The sequence below is a fragment of the Panthera leo genome, chromosome C2 (genome assembly GCF_018350215.1).
Source record: "Panthera leo isolate Ple1 chromosome C2, P.leo_Ple1_pat1.1, whole genome shotgun sequence".
NCBI classification, from domain to species: Eukaryota; Metazoa; Chordata; class Mammalia; order Carnivora; family Felidae; genus Panthera; species Panthera leo.
In genome coordinates this window covers 71004350-71031014 of record NC_056687.1, presented here as the reverse complement: position 1 = coordinate 71031014, position 26665 = coordinate 71004350, and the positions used below count along the sequence as shown (strand labels likewise).

The following is a 26665-nucleotide window of genomic DNA, read 5'->3' as shown; positions in this document are numbered from 1 at the left end:
GCATTCTTTAGAAGTCTTGAATAAATGGGATGGAGGACAGGTAATGTTTCCAGAATGTTTTTTCCTTTCATTGAATTGACTTTTTTTTTTTAAGTTGAAGTGTTTTTCCTTGAAGTTTTTCTAATAAAATTTGAGTTAATTTCTTTCTAGTAAAACTTGAATGTAGCCAATGTAAATGCTAGACACAAAAATATTTGGCTTTCAGAACTAAGGATTATCAGTACATTTCTTTTAACCATCATTTTTGTACCTTTTTATTTTCTAAAATCTTTAAGTTCCTCATTTAATCAATTTGGTCATTTGTTTATCAGTGACTGATAATGAAACTAATAATAAAGTAATTATAAGGTAGTTTCATACATAGATTCCAGACATCCTATAATCTGAACAACTTTACCAATGTGTATTTTTCACTATAGAGTTTGTACTCTACAGTTGATTCGTGGTCTTGTTCAAACCTCTGAATGGCAACTCTAAAGCTTTATGAGTAAACTTCATAACTGTAGAAGGATCTCATAATCCTAAAGAATTTATATTTTTACTTGTCAACAGAAATACAACTTTAATATTTAATCATTTCCTGCTTTTCTCTCTTACAGAAAGTAGGATTCAAAGCATAATTGTATATGATTGCTGGATTTCTAAAAGCAAAAGTTGCCAGTATAATCCATGGAGAGCAATGCTTTAAATTCCTGACTGTGCCTAACTAACCAGTGTGATAAGTTTACTTGGTATTCTATCAGTATTTATAATAAGTTATTTATTTTATATGTTACTGAAACTTATTCATGACTAGAAACTAAAAATGTGTGTGTGTGTGTGTATATATATATCATGTAAACACATAAAATAACAAATAATATGTTATGTAGTGTTAGATTTTTAATATCACTATATATGGTTGCTAGAAATACCTTCTATTTCTAATATACTTTAAATAAAAAGATGATTATGATTTTTAGAAAGGGATACATATATTTCAGAGGAGCAGTAATTTGGTTGCATTTATGTTATTTTTTTTAGATATGTATAAAAGGCAAAGTCCACATATTTAAGTACCTGAACATACAGGCTTGTAAGATTGCTCCAGATCTGCCAGATTATGATAGGAGACCCTTGGGTTTTGGCTCCTGGTGAGTATGTTCTATTTCTTTATTTAACATGTTCCATCTCACAGGGAATCAAACTGGACCGTAAGTCTGCCTGAATGCTTAACTAAAAGGAAATAATCTATTTTGACACTTTTTCTCAGAATACTTGTATTAAGTAAACAGTTGATTACACAGATCTGACAAAGTGTAGTTCTAAGTCAGGGTTTCTCCATCTCAGTATTGTTGATATTTTGGGCAAGATAATTCTTTGTTGTGAGAAGCTGTCCTATAATTCAGAAGATGTTTATCAGTATTCCTGGCTTCTGTAGCACCCTCCCAAAGTGAGAAACAAAAATATCCCCAGACATTGCCAAATATCCCCTGCACGGGTTCCCAGTTGAAAACCAGTGATCTGAGTGACTGGAATGCTGACCTTGGCTCTGCTGTTAACTAGCTCTATGACTTAAAGCAAGTCATTCAGACTTTTGGGGCTTCATTTTTTTCAATAGGGAATGAAGAGTTTGGATTTGATGACCATTAATAATACTTTCAGGATCTTTTAGTCTGAATCCTTTGGCTACATAACACCTGATTTAGAAAGTTATCTCCTTGGCATTCTCAGCCATCTGGAACAATCTTAAGTAGCAGGAATTAAATTCAAAAGGCCTTTAAACAGGCAAAATGGATGTCTCCATCAAGGCCTTATTCAAAAGAGATCCCCTCCAGCTTTCTCTTAGAACCTGTCGTGTTTTACAAAAAAGCACAGTCCTGATGAGCTTGCTTCTCATATCCTTGTCTAAAACAGATTAACAAATTTCTGTTTGGGTAGAGTTTGTAAAAGCAGGCATATTAAAAGTACAAAAAGTAATTTGAAGGAAAAAATTAAACTTAAAAAGCAACACATGTTAAACAAAAGATTCAAGTTAATGGTTAACTCTAAGAGGAAGGAAGATTTGGTATGAAAGAGGCATCAAGGGGCTTTAAAGGTATTAATGTTCCATCCTGTTTTAAAAGTTATGTCTGTTATATTCTTTTTTTAATCAGTATGATACACTGCATAATTTTAATAAGATACTTAAAAGCAAGACACACTAAAAACATAGCAACTTGACACCAGTAGGCATCTATGCAAAGAACCCTCCATATTTCAGTGATATTTTGTAATTACTATGTTATAGCACAATACAGTAATTGATGCTCATAAAGAAAATGCTAAAATATATTAGACATGTCATTTCCAGTAAAGGGATATAGGCATTACAGTTTAAATTTTTTTTCATCAGAAATTATTGGAATTAAATATTTAAGTGTTGTGTAAAGGAGTAATCTCAAGCTATCTGAAAATACAGAACCTGATTTCTTAAGTAAATTAAGTATTACTCCAAAGGGACTTGATCCCTTTTGCCACAGATGGTGTCTTTCTTCTTTACCACTGTATCCCTAGTTCACCTGAGTGTTTGGCACAGACAGTAGACACTCAGCAAATATTCGTTGAAGGAATTAATAGTCCGTTTGGTCACACAGATGTTATTTCCCTCCTAACCTACCTCTGCTTAAAGTCATCAAAAACAACTTTATGGTGACATTCTGGGTTTTTTTTTTTTTTTTTTTTTTTTTTTGCTTTGGCTATTAGAGACACTGTGAAGGATATTTAAAATACTAGCTCTAATCTGGTTGTTTAAGCATACAGCAATACAAGTTTTAGTATACTTATTCAAACACACAGGTGAAATTAACCAATATCATATATACCCAGGAAAGATTTCCACAAGAATATCTTAGTTCTAACACTTTTAACTCTAAGAAGACTAAAAGCAGGTATGTGATGTCAAGGAAGACAGAAAAGGTTTTGACAGATGGTAGGGATTAGGTCTGGCATACTCTGTGCTAGTCTAGGCCTCTCTTGGAGGAAGGACTTTGACAGTGGGAAGAATATGAAGGGTCCCAGACCATTATTGCCAAGAATTTTAAAATTTTCTCTATTCATTATATCCTTTTCTTTCTTCATTTCTTTTTCCTCCTACCTTGGTTAATTGCTTATAACATAGAACTCTTGTCATATTTATTGAAAAAAGTTTTGTTTTCCTATTCAAAATTTTCATGAAATGTGTTCTAGTCCTGTACTCGTGAAAGATGTACAACAAATAGGGGCACCTGGGTGGCTGAGTCAGTTAAGCATCCAACTTCGGCTCAGGTCATGATCATATGGCTCATGGATTCAAGCCCCGTGTCAGGCTTTGTGCTGACAGCTGGGAACCTGGAGTCTGCTTGGGATTCTGTGTCTCCCTCACTCTCTGCCCCTCTCCCACCCATGCTCGCTCTCTTGCTCTCTCTCTCTCTCTCTCTCTCAAAAATAAATAATACATTAAAAAAAAATAATAAAGTTCGTAATTGCTGTTTAAAAAAGAATGGAAGGGAGGGAGGGAAAGAAAAATGTACAATAAATTAATGTAGCTTTTATTTTCCTCCTTGGTGTTAATAATCTTTGGTATGGAAAAATTTTCCTCTCCTGAACTAGTGAGTAGAAACATAAATTGCTACTGCTGCCTCTGAGATTGGAGTGTAAGGCAGTGAATGCTGTCTACTGGAGACCTGTACATGAGGGTATGCCCAAAGACTAAGGAGGCAGCGTCCACATCTATCAGAATAATGAGCTTTGATTGAGGCCTGTAGTGCTAATTGCAGAACCTGTTTCTCTCAGCCATTCAGTTCTTAGTCTTGAGGACTAATTGATCTTGGGCTAATTTTTTTGTTTGGAGTTTTTAGAGGGAGAAAGAGCATGAGCATGGGAGAGGGGTACAAGGGGGCGGGGAGAGAGAAAGAAAGAGAGAGAATTCTAAGCAGGCTCTACGTTCTGCACAAAGCCCAACATAGGGCTCAATCCCACAACCCTGGGATCATGACCCAAGCTGAAATCAAGAGTCGGACGCCCAACCGACTGAGCCACCCAGGTGCCCCTAATTTTTTTTTTAATAGAAGAATCCTCATTATAATACTTTAAAAACATTAAGCTTATATATATTTAAAAAAACTGGCAAGAGACATGTATATTTGCAAAGAGATAAAAGGATTAAATCCATGGAGAAATGTATCATAAATGGAAAGTCTAAATAGCATAATCATGTCATGTTTTTCCAAAGGATTGGTAATTATAGATCTGATATCTCCTAATCCCTATAATAACCCCTCATTATGCTCACTGGATTAATCTGTATTCTATATTTCCCATTTTTTCTGGAGGTATGTTACTTTGTTTGTAATTGTTTCAGAATGTCCTAGAAATTATTTTATATATATATATGAATACATATACATATATACATATGAATAAAATACCTCCTTCAACTTCTCATGCAGCAGTGAATGGGACATTATACCTTCATGTCTCTTTTATTGAGGTAAAAATTAGTGAAACTGCATTGTAGTTAGCAGTACCTTTATTCAAATGCTGTCATGGAGTCAGAATGTCTATACTCTTGGGTACCTGTACTACTGGAAAGTTCTAGAGTTCACTTAACCCCTCTGGACTTCAGTTTCTTCAACATGATCTTTATTTACCCTGTTGATACCCTAACAGTAGTTCTGAGGATTGAATGACCTATTTCTGAAAGTGCTTGGCTGACCATAAAGTCTTCTGTAAATATTAGGCATTATAATTACTAGCTGTCTACTATGATCTAGGACTAGTTTCGTCCTAAGAGTCCGGTCTTGCTAAAGAGAATTTTTATTAATCCTGTAGCTCTTCAGGTATTCAGTACAAATTAGATGCTGTGGTACTTTTCAAATCCTTAGATGTAACTTTCTGACTACTTGTGTGTAATATAAAAACAGTACACACTCTTCCTTAAGTCATTTTATTTCTAGATGTAAGTATTTCCAACTCTTTTAGCAAGTTGCACTGTTATGGTAACTTTTATGTTTTACAGAGTGGCACATGTATTTTTCCTTAGTGATCTGTAGTGACCTGTACTTTTTTGCTGAGATGATTTTCACCAACTTTATATTACAGACTAAACATACATACATACATACATACATACATACATACATACATACATTTATTTATTTATTTATTTATTTATTTATTTATTTATGGTAATATGGCAGTGAGGAAAGACTAAGTTAAGCAGTAAGCAGGACTAAGAAAAGTCCTGCTTCTGCAAGCCCCAGTAACAGGATTAAATCTCTCCAACAAGCCTGAGCTTGTTGTGAAAGCAATGATTGTCCTTTTTTCATACTCAATATTCTTAGCATCTAGAACACTGTGTCACATTCAGTAAATGTTTGGTGAACTAAACTCAAATGAAGCAGATGTAGTGACTTGTTATAACAGCAAATACTCTCTGAAGGTTATGTTCTTTATAGAAATAATAATAATAAACTTTTATTTAGTGCTTTATAATAGGATTTGTACAAATCCTTAGCTTATATTTTTTCAGTCTTTATGGCAAATCTATGAGGTAGGTGTTGTTAATCTTTCCCCCATCCCCCTTTAAGTGATGAGGAAACAGAAGTGGAGAGAAGTTAAGCAAGTTAATTAAAGTCACATAGCTAGTAAATGATGGTGCCAAGTTGCCAGTCCAGATCTGTTAAACTATAAAACTTGCTATGTTTTGTGCCCCTCACTGCACTGTAGTGACTCACAGTTCACATTCCTGCTACAGAAGAGACATTTCCACACTTGAGTCCATGTTGTTCTAGGTGGTTTATTAGGGAGATTGGGCTTTCTGACAGGGCATCACTGGAGCCTGGCTGGCAGAACTCTGCTAGGCCTCCTGAAGGCCATATTTATACATAGGGTGACCATGTATCTTGGTTTATTTGTGACTAAGGGTTTTCCTGGGACACAGGACTCAAAGTGCTAAAACCAAGAAAATCCTGAGCCAACCTGAGAATTGGTAAACCTATATGTCTCACTTTAATCTTACCAGTTTAAGCTCTGAGCAAGAGCAAGTATGTGGAGAAGTATGTGGAAATAAAGAAGAGAAAGAAAATGATAGCTTATTGCAAAGATTCTATTAATTCTCTTTATGAAAAATTTCTCAGTAATAGTAAGCATATCTCAGTTGGCCACTTGATAGAATATATATTATGTAGAACAATATCTTCTAGAAATCTGTATTTTTTTTTTTGAAAAAAATACATAATGTTTTAAAATACTGTTCAGTAGGGGCGCTTGGGTGGCTCAGTTGGTTAAGCATCTGACTCTTGATTTCGGCTCAGGTCATAACCTCATGGTTCCTGAGATCAAGCCCTGTATTGGGCTGTGCACTGACAGGACAGAGCCCGCTTGGGATTCTGTCTCTGCCTCTCTCTCTGCCTCTTTCCCTATTCTCTCTCTCTTACTCTCTCTCAAAATAAATAAAGAAACTTAAAAAAAATTGGACAAAGACTTGAGTAGGTATTTAACAAAGAGAGATACACCAGTGATCACTAAGCACCCCAAAAAGTGTTCAACATCATTAATCATCATGGAAATGTAAATTACAGCACAAGACATCATTACACACTCACTAGAATGACTAAATTTAAACTGACAACAGTGGAGCACCTGAGTGGCTCAGTCAGTTAGGCATCCATCCCTCCATCTCGGCTCAGATCATGATTTCATGATTTGTGAGGTCAAGCCCCACGTCAGGCTCTGTGCTGATAGCACGGGGCCTGCTTGGGATTCTCTCTCTCCCTGTTTCTCTGCCCTCTTCTCTCTCTCTTTCAAATTAAATAAACATAAAAGAACTGACACCACCAAATGTTTATTGAGGATGTGGAGCAACCAGTGTTCTCATACGTTGCTTATAGAATTGTAAAAATGGGACATGTACTTTAACATAAGAATTTGGCAGATTTAACTGCTTTGTTGAGGTATAATATACAAATAATAAAATCTATCTATTTTAAGTGTGCGGTTCAGTGAATTTTGGCAAATGGATGCAGTCACGAAATTATCAACACAGTCAAGGTCTATAGCATTTCCATCAACCATTTTCCACTTTACAGTAGGTAACTCAACCCCAGGCAACTACTGCCCTGTGTTCTGTTGATACAGTTTTGCCTTTTCTAGAGTTTCATAGAAATGGAATCAAGTATTATGTAGTGTTTGGTGTATGGCTTCTTAGCAAACTATTTTTGAGATTACTGATGTATTTTGAAATGGGCAAAAGAATGGACATTTCACAAAAAGAAGGTAAATGAATGGCCGACATGCACACAAAATGATACTCGATATCATTAGTCATTGGAGAGATACAAATTAAAACTGCAGTGAGATACCACTTTTCACCTACCATAATAGCTAAGATTAAAGATTGACAACACAAGTGTGGGCAGGTGGAACTCAAATACGTTGCTGGGTGAATGCAAAATGATATAGCTCCTTTCAAAAACAGATTGGCAATGTTTTTAAAAAGTTAAGCCTACACATAACAAATAATTTATCCATTATATTTGAAGGTAAAACCATCAAGAATTTCACTGACATAATGCTGAGCCAAAAAAAGCCAGATTAAAAAAATTACATATGATTCCATTTTTATGAGTTTTGGAATAAGTAAAACTAATTGTATTAATTTCTTATTGCTGCCATAATGAATTACCACAAATTTTGATTTTAAACACAAATTTATTATCTTACAGTTTTGTAGGTTCAAGGTCTAAATCTTGGTCTCATGAGGCTAAAATCAAAATGCTGGCAGAACTTTATTCTTCTCTGCAGGCTCTGAGTAAGATACATTTCCTTGCCTTTTTCAGCTTCTACAGAGAGGCTCTCTGCATTCCTTGACTCTTGACCAAGAGTAATCTTCAAGCCAGCATTGCATTACACTGGCCTCCTCTTCTGCCTCCCTCTTCTACTTTTAAGGACCCTTTTGATTACATTGAGCCCATTCAAATAATTCACAATAATCTCCCTATTTTAAGATCAGCTGATTAGCAGTTTTATTTTTATCTTCAATCTTAATTCCTCTTTGCCATGTAAAGTAACATATTCATAGTTCCAGAGATTATGTCTTGGACATCTTTGGGGACTGTTACTCTGCCTTCCATACGAATTTAAGGTGAAAAAAAATTAGAATAGTGGTTATCTCTTAGGAGCACCCTGTAGCGTGGTGAGGGGAATTGACTGGTAAGGAATGAGTGGGAATTTTCTGGCAAAGTAGAAATGTCTTATATCATGAGAGAGGTGTATATTACAAAGATGTATTCATTTGTCAAGTATGTAGCTTAAGGTCTGTGCATTTCAGTGTATATGAATTTTACCTTAAAAAGTGCTGTTAAAAATAAGAATTGAGGGAGGCATGGTGAATGGGTTAGTAGCATGGATGAAACAAGAATGGCAGTAGGTTGATATTTTTGAAGCTGGATGAGTGCTATTATATTCTTATACTGATATACATTATACTATTCTATTTGTTTTAATTTGGAATTTTTCATATTAAAAAGTTAAAAGAATTTCCATTTGGGGCACTTGGGTGGCTCCGTCGGTTGAGCGTCCGACTTTAGCTCAAGTCATGATCTCATGGTTTGTGGGTTTGAGCCCCACGTCAGCCTCTGTGCTGACAGCTCAGAGCCTGGAGCCTGCTTCAGATTCTGTGTCTCCCTCTGTCTCTCTGTTCATTCCCCACTCACTCTGTCTCTCTTGCTCTCACAAAAATAAACAAACATTAAAAAAAAAAAAAAAAACTTTTAAAAGAATGCCGATTTAGTTCTAAGGAAGTTAAATCACTAACTGGCATGAGATAATGTTTATTAGTAAAATTGCATTCGGTTTATTTCAGATGTTAATTTTAAAACCTCAAACTTCCCAGTAACAGCCAGACTCTCTTTTTTTGGCAGCCATGAAGAAATGTACTCAGGACGCCCTTATGGAGCCCTTGATTCAGGTTTCAATAGTGTGGACAGTGGTGATAAGAGATGGTCAGGAAATGAAGTAAGTGTTTCTTCTATTCTGCATGTTCTGACCCCTAAGAGGCAATAAAATGATGAAAATGGAAAGATTCTTAATTGAATTCAGTTTCTCATTATGTAAAATATAGAAAAGCCAAAAGAGAGGAAAAAAATCCCACAGAGAGCTACCATTCAGAAATGATATTTTGTTTCTTTGCTGTCTTTTTGCCAAGTGTTTTACATGTTTGTTACTTCATTGTTTTGTATAAATAGCTTAATATCCTGGAAAACCAAATAGGCTTAATATCCTGCAAATCCAAATGAGCCAATTACAACTGAAGCCTAAAATTTGCCAGACTGGGTAACCTTGAGCAGAGGTGGTAGAAGGGATGCTGGGAGATGAGAAAATAGGACTACAGGCTGATGGGTAATGAGGCAAGAACCTTAGTGAAGACTATTAACATGCTCAAGATAAATAATTTTCTTAGCTAATTATATCTTTTTTCTCCTGTGTTAAATTTTATTATGCTTTCCCTCTTTAAATTAAAGGGTAGAATATTTTAGCTCTAAATTGGGCTAACTGATGAAATAAGCTTTTGTTAACAAGACTGATAACCTCCCATTTGTAACATTGTCTCACTCATTCCCAAACAAATCAACTTCAGACCACAGCCCATTTGTAATTTGGAATTACTTGTGTGTGAGTGGGTGTGTACATAATTATATCTGTATCCACACAGATATCTGTGTAGATACTTCAAATTCATGTTTATTTATAGTCATATATAACTTCTCATCTCTTTTTAATTGTAGTCAAATATACGTAACATAAAACGGACCATTTTAACCATTCTTAAGTATATTCATACTGTTGGAAAACAATCACCACCACCACTCCAGAACTTTTTTGCTGTTTCTTCTTAAATATAAATTTTAGTGAGCTTATGGTGTGTCCACGCTTTAAATACTGTGTTGTTTAAAGTTTGAAATGTGTTTAAATGTTACTGCTATTTTTTTTAAGCCTACAGATGAATTTTCAGATCTGCCTCTTCGAGTAGCAGAAATTACTAAAGAACAAAGACTACGAAGAGAAAGCCAGTACCAGGAGAATCGCAGCAGTTTAGTAGTAACAAATGGTGGAGGTAGGCATGATTCCTTGTGACAGCGAAAGCCTTTGTAATTATTCCGATTGTTTAAGTGGTCTTTTTTCACATCTACTCCTTTTGTTTGTGTATTCTCTCTCGGGTCATTATTTGACCACTTCCAGGAATTCGATGTGCTTCTTGACATCTGCCTTTGCGTTCATCTGGAATTGTGTTCTTCAGGGGCATCTAAATCCAAATTGTCTTTATTTTGGTATTTAAAAATTTATAATTGGAATTAATTTTTTTTAATTTGTCATTTTTTTAATAGCTCATTAACAGGCAGAGCTATTTCTACTTTGGGCTTCTGAGGCAGACTCTTGATTTTAGCATTCTATTCAACCTTGCTTTAGTTTGAATTCCCAAATCCTAAGGTTTAAATATTGAGGGCCAGCTATAATGGAGATATTATTTTGGTTTTCTAGAAATCCATTTGATAAGAGCTTTCATCTTTCTTTTTAAGCTTTTATTTGAATTCCACTTAGTTAACATACAGTATTACTGTATGTTTTAGGTGTTTTGGTGTAGTTTTAGGTGTATAGTGTAGTAATTCAACACTTCCATATATCACCCTCTGCTCATCACGACAAGTGCACTTCTTAATCCCCAACACCTGTTTATCCCATCTCCCCCACCCTCCTCCCCTCTGGTAACCATCAGTTTGTTCTCTATAATTAAGAGTCTGTTTCTTAATATCTGTCTCTCTCTCTCCCCCTCCCCCCTTTTCCCTTTGTTTTGTTTCTTAAATTTCACATATGAGTGAAATCGTATGATATTTGTCTTTGGCTTTATTTTGCTTAGCATTATACTCTGCAGCTCTATCCATGTCATTGCAGATGGCAAGGTTTCATTCTTTTTTATAGCTGAATAATATTTGATTGTGTATATATACCACATCTCCTTTATCCATTCATCTGTCAGTGGACACTTGGGCTGCTTCCGTATCTTGGCTATTGTAAATAATGCTGTAAACTATTGTAAATAATAACATAGAGAGGGAGCAAAAAATAAGGCTGCTATAAACATAAACTGGGTACTGGTAAATACCCAGTAGTGCAATTGCTGGATCATAGAGTAGTTCTACTTTTAACTTTTTGAGGAACCTTCATCCTGTTTTCCACAGTGGCTGCACCAGTTTGCATTCCCACCAAGAGTGCACAAGTGTTCCTTTTTCTCCACATTCTTACCAACATCTGTTGTTTCTTGTGTTGTTGTTTAGCCATTCTGCCAGGTGTGAGGTGATATCTCATTGTAGTTTTGATTTGCATTTTCCTGATGATAAGTGATGATGAGTATCTTTTCATGTGTCTGTTAGCCATCTGTATGTTTTCCTAAGAGCTTTCATCCTTGAATGATGATTTCAATTAAGTGGCTTGCTCTCTTTTTTTTTCCTTACCATTTTATATTCTTTTTTACTCCTGTTACTTACCATTCCATTCACATTTTAGTAGTTTTCTTTTTAATCTTGCTTCCACATGAGCTCTCTTTCCCTTTAGTTCATTTCAGACTTAAAATAATTTTTTTTTTTTAATCTATGCTGTCCAGTATGGTAGCCACTAGCTACATGTGGTTATTTGAAATAAGGCCTTTCTAAATTAAGATGTACTGTAAGTGTACATAAACCAATACAGATTGGATTATGAAGCCTTTGCATGAAAAAAAAAGAATGTAAAATATCAGTAATACTTTCTATTGATTATATGCTGTAATAATACTTCAGATATATTGGACAAAGTAAAATATACTATTAAAACTAATATCACCTTTTTTTAATGTGGCTACTAGATAATTTTTAATTACTTATGTGGGTTCACTTTTATGACTTGCATTCTGTTTCTTTTGGACTGCACTAGCCTAGGTAGTATGAAAAAGTGATGTTGCTTTCTTGGGAAGTAGTCATAATGACTTAATCATTGATTTAGTTACACAAATTGTAACACATTGAAAAAAATACATTTATGTACCTGGTTTATAATTTGGATATAGACTTATAACCTTTTCATCCTTTTACCTATTATTATAACTCTAATAACTCAAAATTCATTTTTATATCAATTGCAGTTATGGAATTATTTAGAAATAATTGAATCTGAAAACAGAAATAGCTTTCTCCGAGTTCATTATTCCCAGCAACTACAACTTTTGGGCAATCTATAGAAATAGAACATCATACAGTAATGGCTGGGATTTAGTTTCTGGAGTAACTTTAGAAAGTTTAGTAGTAAGTTTTTTTTTTCTAGTGTGCCATTTTAAATAGTTTTTAAAAGTAGTTACTTTTTGGGGTGCCTGGCTGGCTCAGTTGGTGGAGCATGCAACTCTTGATCTCAGGGTTATAGGTTTAAGCCCCACATTGAGTGTAGAGATTACTTAAAAATAAAATCTTTAAAATAAGGTTACTTTTTAAACTTAAAAATAATGGAGCACTCCCAAATGTATTAGAATATATAATGATGGGGCTATATCTTACTTAAATGCCTTTCCTCACCCCAAAGCATTTGAGAAGCAAAAATTCTCAAATGATTGCTGCTACAAATTGCTACAAAATGTCTACATTGCTGAGCTCTAGAAAATAAATTTCTAAATAAGAATATCATTGTTCTAATTGTGGACAACAGTTACAGAAAGAGAAACAGTAGTCAGTATCTGTTTCTTTATCTCTAAGTTCACTTTCCTCCTATCCTTCCTTTTGACTTGACTGTGTTAGGTTTTCTGCCTCCCAGTTCCTTGAAGAGATATAATTAAGCCCCAAAGCTAAAACGTGAGGGAAAAAAATCTAAAAGAAGATGTAACTTCTCATGTTTAAAAATTCTTCTTCTCTTTGTCTCACAAACTCAAACTGTTTTGTTTAAAACAGTAAAGAGCTAACCAAAAAAAATAAATAAAAATTAAAAAAATATATGTATGTATATATATACACATACATATATATATATGTGTATATATATATACACGTACATATATATATATATATATACATATACATATGTGTGTATATATATATATATATATATATATATATATATATATATACATATATATATTAGAGGTTTGTAGTCCTGTAATTACTATCAATTACTGTATTCTTTAGTGAATTAGGACTAAGATTTTTCTGGAACTTATTTTTGTGAGTGGCCATGGACTGTAAAAGAAAGGCTTACCCAATTTACACTTCTCATTCCTCCTGCTTTCAGAGTAGAAGGTGTTAGGGAAAAGGAAAGAATACAACTGAATGTCTTTATTGGCTATTGAATTTGACTGTTGTGTGTGTGTGGTGTGGACAGTGGAACATGATCTGGATCAGATCGACTACATCGACAGCTGTACTGCAGAGGAGGAAGAAGATGAGATGAGACAGCCCAAGGGCCTGGACTCAGACAGCCTCAGTTCCCAGTTTATGGCATATATTGAACAACGGCGAATCTCTCATGAGGTACTACACACATTTAAGCCAAAATCTGTTGCTGTCCCCTAGTAAAACAGTTCATGGTGGCATAAATTTCAGTTGTATCAGTGATTTGTTGCTTTAAGCCTAATTATTTGTTTTATGATGTTCAGTTCCAATTTCATGATTGAATTTTTCAGGTTTATTGTAAAAAATCAGACAATAAGTAGGGGTTAGCTTTATTTTTCAAATAAAAAGACAGATTTCAGAATTTTGAAGAATGAGGAGTCCTAAGAGTATCCTACGCCTTTAAAGAAAGTACAAAGAATGTAATGCTTTTTCTTTGTTGTTCTTAGTGCTTTTTTATTGTTACTAACTAGTAAATCATAGTTTGATCAGTAATTAAGAATCAAACCAAACTGCTGACTTTGGAGCACATACAAACTTAACCATAGAATTTTTGTTATGTGCTTAATTGTATTGGAGCTTTTATGCCAAGTCGCACAGAATATAAATTGTTTGCCATTATCATTCTTGGGTGTCTCTTCTAGTGGAGCATTGAGTTGCCCTAGAAAACAAATAAGCATTCAGCCCACTGTAGAATCTCTGCCAATCCCCCAAGGGTCTCAGTGGAAATTGCATTCTTCAGTGTATCTAGTCAGCATAATGGAATGGCTCCACTTCAGTGTGTGTGATGTTAATGTCTGGAATTGGTCCCAGGCTCTGAGCAGGGGTTATTTGAGAAACACTTGGGGCCTTTTTAGAGAATGATGTATTTAGCCTTTTAGAAATCGAGAATAATCACTCAAGTGGGGTGTGCTGTGGAGTGATATTATCATTCCTTAAAAAAAATCCTTCAGTCTTCCTGTCTGAAGACTTCTGAACATAGTAGTTTTTGTTGGTGTTCAGAAGACACTCTTGTATGTGAAGTTGGATAAAATTGTATAAATCAAAGTCCTGCAGCCCAGAAATAGCAGTGTACCAGGTGACTAATGAAACTACGTGTGATTCAGGCCATGAACATTCTTGTTAGCGCGAAGGACAACTGCTTTGCAAAAAAATTAAAATTTAATGCACATTGTAATCTTAAAGGGAATTGTTTTTCTTTCATTGTGGTCTTTCTCTTTGATCATTTTATGGTAGTTAGACTGCAGAGATGAGGTATCTCTATTAAAAGTAAAAATGCCTGTTATACTACTGAAAAATTGCAGTATCATTTGTTAAAGCCATTACTATTTTGTAAAATTTTTTTTTAATTCCAGCTATACTTGTGTGGTAGTCTTTATGATTCTATGTCATAACCCTCTTTATGACTTCTGTGTCATAAGGTTTTCTACAATTTAGCACCTATAAAAATATGATGAAGCAGCATTATTTTAGATGGTTTAACAGCCAGTGAAGAAGTATTTTTTATATTCTTGAATACTATCTGAAAAAAGAGTTGTTAAAAAAAACCGAATCTATATGAGATTTTAAATACTCTGCTATTGTTTAATTTTGTTATAATACCTCTCACAAATATAGAGGTATTGTGATAAAATAAGGTATAGCTTATATTTATAGGATATGACATTTTCAAAATGAAACCAATGTCACATTCATTTTATCATGAAAATTTCATGTACCTCCTACAATAATTGCAGATAATTGCAGTATTGTAAAACCAGAGTGTTAAGTCACTGATGTTAACATAATAGGAGAGATTTTTGTTTATTTTAAAACCCAATGTTCACTGAAATTAGAATAATTATTCTTTGATCAGGGTTCTAGAATTATATCTCATTTTGTATGATCCTCAGGCCTAAACTTCAAGGGAGTCTGCTTTAGCCTTTTGCAGTAATTCATCAAAGATTTTCTAATTCTATGTGATGTACCCATTTCTTGGCGATAGACTATAAATAATTTTACACTTGATTTTCAGATACCCTTTTTGGATAAGGTGGTTTTCTTTCCCTTTAAGAATACCCACTTTTTAATGATTATTTTTGGTGTTGAAATAAGGTTGTATTGCTTCTATACATTCTTATTTGACAGAATACATGTTGTGATAACCTATAAGCCTTTACCTTTGATTTATAATTTTATTGTTCAGTATGTGGTCCATATCACTGAGTCCAGTTTAATTTTTCTCGGTGATGTTTTTTTTTGAAATGACCTTTACCCTTTAGTTTATAAATAAAGTTGCCAGTGTTTTTCTTTTAGTTAACACCATATTTTACCATAAAGAGAAGTTACTTTTTGCTTTATCTTAATATTCCACCAATATCCGCAGGACTATTTGTATGACTAAACATAAGTAACAATTTGTGATGGTGAAGTAAAGAAATGGAATCTGCCCAGTGAACTCCCCCTTACTAGAAATATTGAGAGAGGCTGAGCACAGGTTAGAGTAGTGCAGGTAGAAATTCCTGTTCTGAATGGAAATTTGTATGAGGTGACACCTAAGATCTTCTCAAGTTTGAACACCTTACTAAATATTACTAAATATTACTCTATGGTCAGTGAGTATTACTGTATGGTCAGTGTAATTTACATAATACAGGGAGAAGGAAACCCACTTTTTTAAGAATAAGTGTTTTTGGGCTATACATAGTGTTTTGTTAACCAAAGTAGTAATATAGCTTATAATGAATGCTTTTAAACGTAAAAATTTACATTTGAAGATTTTGTTGAACTATTTTTTAGTGTAGTATACAGATCTTTAAATGCCAAGTCATCTGTGAACTATGTAGTCACAGTGTTGTGGATACATATGTTAAATTGATTTATTTCTGCTCTTTTGGCCTAGGGTTCACCCATAAAGCCAGTACCTCTGAGGGAGTTTCAAAAAACAGAAGACATGAGAAGATATTCACATCAAAACAGGTTTGAAAAAAACAGTTCTCTTCAATTGTTTCTGTCTTTAAAACTCATCAGTGAGAGCATGAAATGATTTTGGTTTTGTGCAGATTTGTGTATGATGAACATACTTAGATACTGTGTGTTTTAGAAACCATGTATTCAGAGCCGAGTGACAGTGTGCTTTTTGCTCATGCAATAGAAAAAGAAGTAAAATTGATTTATTGATTCTAAATTCAGACTGCCTAAACCATTACTTGTACAATTATTTGATTTGAAGGTACTTAATAGCAGGGAGATTTTGTGGTGATGTCTGGATTTATGCACTAAGAGGGCTAAATAAATTTCAGGAGTCCTGAAAAAATTTTTTGCCTTAAACTTTTGGCTAGAAACAGGGAGCTAGACGGAGACAGCAATATGTATCCTCATTATATCTCAATTGAGATGATCGTTTCACTACGCTTAGTGCCTCACAGAATATTTCTAAAATTAACTTGACTGCTTAGAGCACTGCTGCTTATTCTTGAATTCCAAAGTTTCTTGCCAGACACTGTATCACAGTAGTTGAAAAATTCACAGCCTTTGGGTCTTTGCTTCCTCTATTTTGTATGAAGTTTTTTGTTTTTGTTTTTAACCACTTTGTGTTTGCTTGGGTTTTTTTGTAATTTTTTTATTTTTGAGAGAGAGAGAGAGAGAGACTGCAAGCCAGGGAGAGGGGTAGAGGGAGAGAAAGAGAGAGACAGACAGACACACACACACACACACACAAAGAGAAAGAGAATCCCAAGCAGATTCCACACTCAGCTCAAAGCCCAATGTGGGGCTCAATCCCACAAACTGTGAGATTATGACCTGAGCCAGAATCAAGATTCAGACGCTTAACCAACTGAATTATCCAGGCACCCCTGTATGAAGTCTTAAAGTAGTAAACTTGACATACTTGTTCTTAAACAACAGTAAATCTCCTTTATGGAAAGTGTCATACCTAGTTCTTTACTTATACTTGATAGGATGTTAAAGTTGTTTTGGGAACTGAGATATAGATGGGTAGAAAATATGGGAGAATAGTGAAAGAAAGAAATCTCCTAATTGGCCTTTTATAGTCTCATAGGTTAGTTCATGGGGACTTAGTTAAATTTCATATCTTTTTTTTTTAATGTTTATTTATTTTGAGAGAGAGAGAGAGAGAGAGCGAGCTGTGAGTGCAGAGTCTGACATAGGTCTTGATCTCACCAACTGTGAGATCTTGGCCTGAGCCAAAATCAAGAGTCAGACACTTAACTGACTGAGCCATGCAGGTGCCCCTAAATTTCAAATCTTTGAAATTGAAATTTATCTCAGAAAGGCTTTTTATTTGCCTTGTGTCCTTATATTGAGGGTGTGGTCTTTTGAGATTTCAGTTTCACACAGGGGTATCCTATTGTGTTTTTCCACTTTGATCGGGCCCACACTTCATCTCCTGTCCTTCTTACCTCCTGCATCTATCATAAGGAAGGCTCAAGATCTCTGGAATTTAGTAGAAACCCTCAAGGTGAAAGCCAGCTTTTTTCTTTTTTCAGTTTCATTATGTATTAGTTTTTTAATGTTTATGCAACAAATTACCGCAAATTTAGCAGCTTAAAATGTAGTAACTCAGTTCTGTGGAATAGCAGTCTGGGTAGGCTTGCCTTCATTCTCCACTTAGGGTCTGGCAAGCCAAAGCCAATGTACTGGGTGGCCTAGATTCTTACCTGGAGACACTGGGGGAGAACCCACTTGCAGGCTCATCCAGGTTGTTGGCAGAATTCAGTTCTAGTTATAAGACTGAGGTCCCTGTTGCTTTGCTGGCTATCACTGGGACTCAGTTTTAGCTCCTGGAGTCTATCCAAGGTCCTTGATCCACAGCTCCCTCCATCTTCAAGTCAGCTTTGGCAAGCTGTTTTGAATCTATTTCTTATCACATTTTGAATCTCTTTGATTTCCCTTTTTGTCACATCCCACAAACTTTCCTGCCTTCTTTTTTTTTTCCAGTTTTATTGAGAAATAATTGACATATGTCACTGTATATAAGGTGTACAGAGTGATGGTTTGATTTACATATATTGTGAAACGATTACAGTAGGTTTAGTTAATAGCTATCATCTCATAGATACAATAAAAAATAATTTGTTTTCACCTTGTGATGAGAACTCTTAGGGTTTACTCTCTTAACAACTGTCGTATGTATCAACAGCAGGGCTAACTGTAGTCATTATGTTGTATGTTACATCCCTAATTACTTATTTGTCTTATAGCTGGCAGTTTGTGGCTTCGACCACCTCCCTCCAATGCCCCTCCCTCAGCCCTGCTCTTTTGTGCTTTTAAGGGTTCCTGTGATTACATTACTCCCACTTCGATAATCTTTCCATTTTAAGGTCAACCAGTTAGTACCCTTAATTTCATTTGCAGAGTCCTTTTTGACTTGTAACATATTTACTGGAGTAACACCAGGGGTGGAGATCATAGGAGCCAAAAATCTGTCTACTAAACCTTAACCCAGAGTTCCTGTTTTTACTACTTTTTAGAAATTTTTGCTCTGCCAGTACTGAGGAATTCTTCGCTTATCTGAGCCTGTGCTTTCAGACCTAGTAGTTTTCCATTTATATTCACAGCCATCCACTAGCAAGTGACAAACCCTGGATTCGAACTCCGTCACAACTAATTCTAAAGTCCATGCCTTTAACTACGATACCATGTTGCTACTCCCAGACTCACTTGTGTCTCATTCTTTATTGGTTATATTCCAGCTAAATCTTACCCCACCAGCCCACTTTTCTCTAAACTTTTGACTAAGAATGTACTGACTAGGAGTGATAAAGGTTGGGAAAGATTAGTAAAAATTGAAGGAAGTTTTTTGCCCAGCTTCAGTTTTATTTTAAACCTTGCCTAAGGGAGTTATTGAGTAATTTATTCTGTACCTTTAAAAAATTATCGGGCACCTAGGTGGTCCAGTTGGTTAAGCATCAGACTTCAACTCAGGTCATGATCTCGCGGTTCGCAGGTTGGAGACCCACGTTGGGCTCTGTGCTGACAGCTCAGAGCCTGGAGCCTGCTTCAGATCCTGTGTCTCCTTCTCTCTCTGCTCCTCCCCTGCTCGCACTCTGTCTCTCTCTCTCTCTCATAAATAAATAAACATTTAAAAAAATTTTTTTTAATTACAATTTATTCTGTCAAAACTTTTTTAGGGTAAAGTAAGAAATATGGCCAGACTCTTGAGGTTATATAAAACAATTTTTTTCAAAACATTTTTTTATGCATTAAAATTTAAAAAAAAAAGAATTTTGTGAATTATTCAAAGATTTGGAACCAATATAAGAAAAGAAATGTGGAAAGAAAGAGAACAGTAGTGTGACTTAAATTTTGCTTTTTTACATATTATATTTTTTAGTTTAGGAAAGTTTAGGGTAAGCCAGTGTTTCTCAATAGGTTGTAGTGGATATTTGAAAAATGTGTTTATTTGTTGGGACTTGGTTGCCAAAGGTGTTACTGGCATTAAGACTAAACTACCTGTAATGTACAGGACAATCTCGTATAACAGAAAATTTATCCAAAATGTTGTGACACTGCTATTGAGAAACATACTCATAGATGAAAAGGTCAAACGTACAAATGAAGCAGCGTGGTGGCACCAAGGAGCACCCAAGCCATGAGGGGCCCATATTAGCACCTGGTGATCGGCTTGAGGGAGCTGTCAGTTCTCAGACGTCTTCTTCGCTACCACTTTTATTCTCTCATATGCCATGCTTCATGCTCTGCCACCATCTTTAACTTTCACAGCTTAGTTTTGGCCATTGCAGGTCTTTTTTTTCCTGTATGTGTGTCCATATTGCTTTTAGATCTCTGTGCTCTTCACTTTCTCCTTCCTACATTCTGCCGCTGTAGAGTGGGGAGGTGTGGTATAGTATCAGCCACTAATCTCCAAGTCAGGTGGCTTGAATTCTCATCCGGGCTCTGCCTACAGTAACCATCACTAAACCTCTGAGGGCCTCAGATTTCTCCTTTGTAAAGTTAGTGGTTTGGACTCCATGATTTCTCAGGCCTCTCCAGTTCTCATAGGCTTCGTACCTAGAAGATGAGAGAGCAAACTACCATCAAGTCAGAGATAAGAATTCAAATCAGATAGATAAGGACTACTGGCTGCATCACCTTGGAAAAGTTACTTAACTTCCATTTCTCAGCTTCCCAAATATAGAGTGAAGATTCTAATAGTTCTTACTCCATAAGATTGCATGAGGAGTAATTGAGAAACACTATGCGTAAAGTACTTCACAGGGCATATGTAGGGCATGGTAGGAGCTCAAGGATTGTTCGTTTCTATGTTTGCATCTGAAAAATATTGTACAAAAAAATGACACGAATCATAGTTGATAAATGCAAAAGAAGTACTGACTACACATATACATCAAGAGGAAAAGTCCCATTGTAAAAAAAAAGATTCTAAAAAAGACCTTTTCTAAGAAGATCTCCATAGGTTGAAATCTATACAAAAGGCTTGAAGTAAGGAATTAACGTATAATAACTGAGGAGACCTTGCTGGAAAAAGATTCCATGGTGGGCATGTTTCTGAAATGGGATGAGAATCCTAAAAGCCACGTTGATGAATCTGTATTATTATTAGTTAGTAATAAGAAACTACTAGAGCTTTGAGGGATTTGGGGGACTTTTTTTTTTTTTCCTTTTCTTGCCTTGTAACACACCGATCGAATGCATTAAAATCAACCTGACGGGCGAGTAATCATAGTTTAAAATTTTAGGTGCTAAATGTCAAAAAGCGACTTACTCCCAACATTGTTAGTTCAGAGACACAAATGAGTGGCAGACACTTGAAACACTAAATCCAATTCAGGAAAAAAGATAAACACCAAATTGTAAGATTTAGCATTGGTAGAGGCACCCGGCTGGCTCAGTTGGTAGAACATGCAATTCCTGATCTCAGGGTTGTGAGTTTTGAGCCCCACTTTGGGTATAGAAATTACTTAAAAATAAATAAATAAATAAAATCCTTGAAAAAAAGATTTAGCACTGATAACACTGAGAAGCAACTTTTACTGGTTTGGTTTTTTTTTAAGCAACAAATCAGGTTTCGTCTTTTTCTTAAAAATAAAAATCAACAGAATCTTTACTTTTGTTATTAAAATTGCTACCTCAGTTGAAGATGGGAGGAGGAGCGCAGGTACAGTGGCCAGGTTCTGCCATATTCCAGATTTTGGTTGATAAACTAACTTTGTATATAAAACGATCTCTATTTACATGTATCTTGTTTCAGCCATGGTAATGAAAAAGATAATAGCTATGTATGCTCTTAAGAAATGATGCTATTTGAAAAGTGATCTCAAATGTCTGGTCAGCACTGGCTGACATAGATTGTTGTTGACTCTCTGTAGCTTGATCAGTGATATCATCACATGAAATGTGAGTTGGCGACATCAGGTATTCCTGTAGCTTAATTTAATGACTTGGGCTCAGGTTTACAAAATGCAGGCAGTCTTTCATTGCTGACCAGTTTGCCTATTGATTAATAGAAAGCTACATTAACAATAAAATTTTACTTGTCTTTTATATACTGCCTGCCTTACCAAAGAATTTTCTCTTTCCTTTTTTTCTTTTTTGGGTCAGGGTTTCATCTGAGCCATCTTCTCTCATGTCACTGTCACCAAGTCACAGTCAGGTAAATTTGTTGTTGTTGTTGTTGTTGTTGTTGTTTTTCTGTTTTAGTTTTGATTTTTTTTAAACTAAAATGATTTTCTATTTTTATAATGCTTAAATTACCATTAATTGCCAGACATCTGTAAACTTTACTACCTGTCGTCTGTAAAATACAGTTAATGTAACATGTGAACCTGATACTTGCTAACGGTGCTTTTAGACCCTAGACAGAAAATAAATCTTTACTGACATGATGGCTTTATAGTGCAAATAAGAACACAGTGTGAAAAGATGGGAGATGATTAGCAGTACACACATTTAAAGAAATGCTAGGTGACTGCAAAGTAGAAATTGCTTGAGTAAGTAGTAGTTCCCTGAATTGATTAAGAATATTGATAAGTTAACCTTTAGCCCCACTTGCACATGCAAAATACTTTTGTTCCAGTTATCACATGCAGACTTGGAAATTCTTCGGAGAAGAGAACAATTAGTAGAGCGTACTCGGAGAGAGGCACAGCTTGCGGCCCTACAGTATGAGGAAGAGAAAATAAGGACCAAGCAAATTCAAAGAGATGCTGTCCTGGACTTTGTCAAGGTGAAATTTTGTCAAATTTCATTGAAATTCCTAAAGAGTTTTAGAAGTAAGTGCTTATTTGTTTTGCTGAGGCTGTCAGTGTTTGTCTTAATTAAAGTGTCAACTTTCTTTTTTCTCACTGTAAGGAATCTTGAGTATATAGCATAACTGTCTCCTGCTTGTGATTAGATGAATTGTCCTCCTGTAGGGTAGGCTGAGAAGTGGTCATCTTGTACTTGAGACAGTAGTCTCTTCTGCTTAATTAGCAATCTATCTTTAGACATCTCACTTTACTCTCCACCTGCCACGTCTTCAGTCTGTTAACAAAGATCGATAAGATCATGAAAGTGCCAGTGCCATGTAAACCTTAAAGTGCCATGCAGATGTGAACTATTGTTATCTGAGCCCATCTGACTTCCTCACTCTGGCGAGCACCAAAACTGTGTGAGGGTCACAGGCTTAATACTTTAGAATCATCTTTGATTCTTTCCTTTCTGTTCTCTCCACACCTACTCGGGTAGCAACCCCTATTAATACTTTTTCTTTCTTTTTTTGTTTTTTAAAAGTTTGCAGCCTCTACAGTTCATCCAAACCTGGTTCTTTTTTTTTTTTTTTTTTTTTTTTTGCCTGTATCATTTAAAGTCTTTTTGTTTGGAAGTCACCTTGGATTTTTCTCTTCATAATAGTGATTTCTATTTTTGTTTGTTCGATATCTGTCTCTTCCATTTATCTGTAAATACCATGAAGACCAGGAGTGTATCTGTCTTGTTTATTTGCCGCTCCATCCCTAGATGTTAGCAGGTGTCAGCCCATAGTAAAGCTCAGTAAACATTTGTTAAAGGAATGATTGAATGAATGAATCATTCTTGGCCTCCAAAAGCTTTCTCTCTTGTGTTTCAACTAGCCAAAGACCATTTTCTTTAAGTATCGTACACATGATAAAAATTCTCTTTTTTTCAAATGTATCAAGCCCATTATGATGATCTCTAAAGCTCAGAGAGGATGACAGTTTGCCTAGGTTAAATACTCACCTAGTTAGTGGCAGAGCAAGGGTTCTCAAGACAGGCTGAACAGAAAATGGAAGTAAGGTTGACCAAAAATGAAAAGTTTCTTTAAAGAAAAAAGAAGGCTGGCTCCAAACCCTCATCTGTGATCAGAATGCTATACTGACTGTCAGTAAATAATGATGGCTGACACATACTATATCCTAAGCACTATTCTGTGCATTCTACATTAACTCATTTATCTTTTAACTTGCCTTCTGTAGACATCACATAGCTAGTAAGAGATAATCACATTGTAGACAGTTTTGATTAAATGTCAAATAAGAGTTTGATCTTGATCTGTTAGGTAGAAGAGAACAGTTGTAAGTTCTTAAGCAGGAGAAAAACATGAGAGGAAAGATACTTCTAAAAACTAATCTGCTTGTGTTTGAATCTGTTAGAAAGAGATGAGGAAAATGAAATAGTAATTGCAAGTCAGACTAGGGTGCAGAATGAAGGCATAACACCAGAAGATTTCTGAGGTTCCTAAGGAGAGGCAGTGTTACACAATGGTAAGAGCCCAGATATTTCTGAGGGCACTTGGGTGGCTCAGTCGGTTAAGCGTCTGACTCTTGATTTCAGCTCAGGTCATGCTCTCAGCGGTTCATGCGTTTGAGCCCCACGTCAGGTTCTGTGCACTGACAGTGCAGAGCCTGCTTGAGATTCTCTCCCTCTCTCCCTCCCCCTTCTTCTCCCCTGCTCGCTCGCTCTCTCTCTCTCTCTCTCTCAAAAATAAGTAAATAGGGACGGCCTGGATGGTTCAGTCAGTTAAGCATCCAACTCTTGGATTTTGGCTCAGGTCATGATCTCACAGTTCATGAGTTTGAGCCCCACATTGGGTTCTACATTGATGGTGTGGAGCTTGCTTGGGATTCTGTCTCTCCTCCTCTCTGCCCCTTGCCTGCTGTGCTCGCTGTCTTTCTCTCTCTCTCTCTCAAAATAAATAAACCTAAAAAAATAAGTAAATAAACTTAAAAAAAAGAATCAGAAATATGAATCTGAATCCAGCTTTGCTACTCATTATGTGCTTGGCTTTGGGAAAGTTACTGAATCATACTGTGCCTTTAGTTTCCTCATAGGTGTAGTATTTAACTATTAAATATTAACTATTTCAGAATTCTTATAGGTGCACCTAGTACTTCTAGTGTGCTGAGTGCTGCGCCCCCTACCACCGCAATGGATTTTATAAATTAGAGATTTTAAGAGAGGCATTATTATGTTTTATACATAGATGTAGTGAATGTTGAATAAATCATTGAAGAGGAGTAGGAAAATAAAGGAGATCCCAAAGCAAGATTTTGAGGCTAAAAGAAGAGTTTGAAAAGGAGTCTAGTTTTGTGGAAAGAATGTAGGATTTGGAGTCAGAAGATGTAGGGGCAGATCTCATTTATGCTACTTACAAATTTATGGACTTTGCACATGTCATATAACTTCTTTTGTCCCCAGTTCTTTTGTCTTTAAATGAATATGATTATGGGGGTGCCTGGGTAGCTCAGTCAGTTAAGCATCCGACTTCAGCTCAGGTCATGATCTCACAGTTTATGAGTGCAAGCCTCGCAATGGGCTCTGTGCTCACAGCTCAGAGCCTGGAGCCTGCTTCCGATTCTGTGTCTCCACCTCTCTCTCTCTGTCCCTCTCCTGCTCTCTCTCTCTCTGTCTCAAAAATAAATAAACATTTAAAAATTTTTAAAAAGAATATGATTATGATGTTTGTGTATCTTAGTAAAAAGAATCACTTGAGATAATGTATATAAGAATACATTGTAAAACACTGACTATACAGGTGGTATAATTATTATTTGACATAGTAATAGAAATTAGCAAATTGGGGAAAAGAGCCAGTTAATCTGGGAATTTATGGGTTTGTTTTTGAACATGTTGAACATGAGGTGACCATGGGTTTCCAAATAGAGAGTTTCCACAGGCAGTTGAAAACGCAAACCTGAAAATTGGCCGATGAGAGAAAGCTAACGGTGTTAGCACTAGAGAAAGAGAGAATGAGTTCATTGAGAGAATATAGTGAGAGATCACTATTCTGATTGGGACTATATTTGTTTGCATGTACATATAAAAAACATGCTTTTTGTATTTTTGTAGATGCTTATAGACATATGAAGTACTGTCTGTTAGTTTATTGATCTTCCTTGTTTAAATTGTAAACTGTTTAAGGGAAAGGGTGACATCTTCTGACCAGTAAATCTGGCAAAGTGCTGCACACAAGAGAGACAGAAATTAATGTGGGTGATTATTTTGGTAAATAGAATTTATCATTTCCAGTGTTCCAGATTCTAACCAACTTCCCTCTTTTGGGGGGTCTTGGGGATATATAGCACAAAGCATCACAAAGTCCACAAAAACAGCAATCCCCCTTAGATGGTGAGGTAAGTCTATATAACCACCTTTCCTTTGGAATTTTTTATTACAATGGAAATGAAATGTTTGCATGTGATTATCATGTGTTTTCAGTGATCAAAATATTGCCATTTTCCTTTTCTCCTCACAAAATTCTACTTACTCAGGAGAAGAAGACACGGGCCAGGGAGTTTATCCAAGTTTATAGACCAAGGATTTTTTAGTCTGTATGAATCCATCTGGAGGTTATTTCTTTCTTTCTTCCATCCCCACTAGAAGTATCTTCTTCATCCATTTTCAAACCATACTGTGTAGTGAGAAGTAGTCCTGGGAGCTCTATCTGGCACCGGTACGTGGTGTTGGTATTGAACAAAAAGATACCACATACATCTCAGCTCCAGGGCTCATTTCCTGAGTGTGTGTGTTATTGATTACACGGTGTACACAGTAGTTTTATAATATTAAATAGTACATTTTCATTACAAGTTAACATGTAAAATTGCTTAACCTTTTTTAAAATATACCTATTTTGATCTGTTAAAATGAAACTTATTAAATAAGTATTTGTATTGTAGTCGGTTTTTAAAGCCATTTTTCTTTATATTTTGCCTTCTCATGTTTTCAGTTTATGATCACCGCTTCCTTAAAAATGCTTAAAGGCATTGTTTCATGTGAATTTTGAATCTGTTTTCTGTAAA

The 26665-nt window shown here is 35.5% G+C and overlaps 1 protein-coding gene across 8 annotated transcripts in view; it reads left to right on the top strand.

The window, feature by feature from the left end:
• LRCH3 (leucine rich repeats and calponin homology domain containing 3) overlaps nucleotides 1-26665 on the top strand; it is a 119077-nt gene that overhangs the window by 60374 nt on the left and 32038 nt on the right. For 7 of the 8 annotated variants that reach the window (XM_042903618.1, XM_042903615.1, XM_042903617.1 and 4 more), the window contains exons 6-13: nucleotides 1024-1133; nucleotides 8922-9015; nucleotides 9994-10114; nucleotides 13396-13544; nucleotides 16285-16361; nucleotides 21969-22020; nucleotides 22444-22593; nucleotides 25946-25996. In XM_042903618.1, coding sequence (XP_042759552.1) covers nucleotides 1024-1133; nucleotides 8922-9015; nucleotides 9994-10114; nucleotides 13396-13544; nucleotides 16285-16361; nucleotides 21969-22020; nucleotides 22444-22593; nucleotides 25946-25996 — 804 coding nt within the window. The remainder of the gene's footprint in view (nucleotides 1-1023; nucleotides 1134-8921; nucleotides 9016-9993; nucleotides 10115-13395; nucleotides 13545-16284; nucleotides 16362-21968; nucleotides 22021-22443; nucleotides 22594-25945; nucleotides 25997-26665) is intronic. The other variant, XM_042903619.1, reaches the window with a different exon arrangement.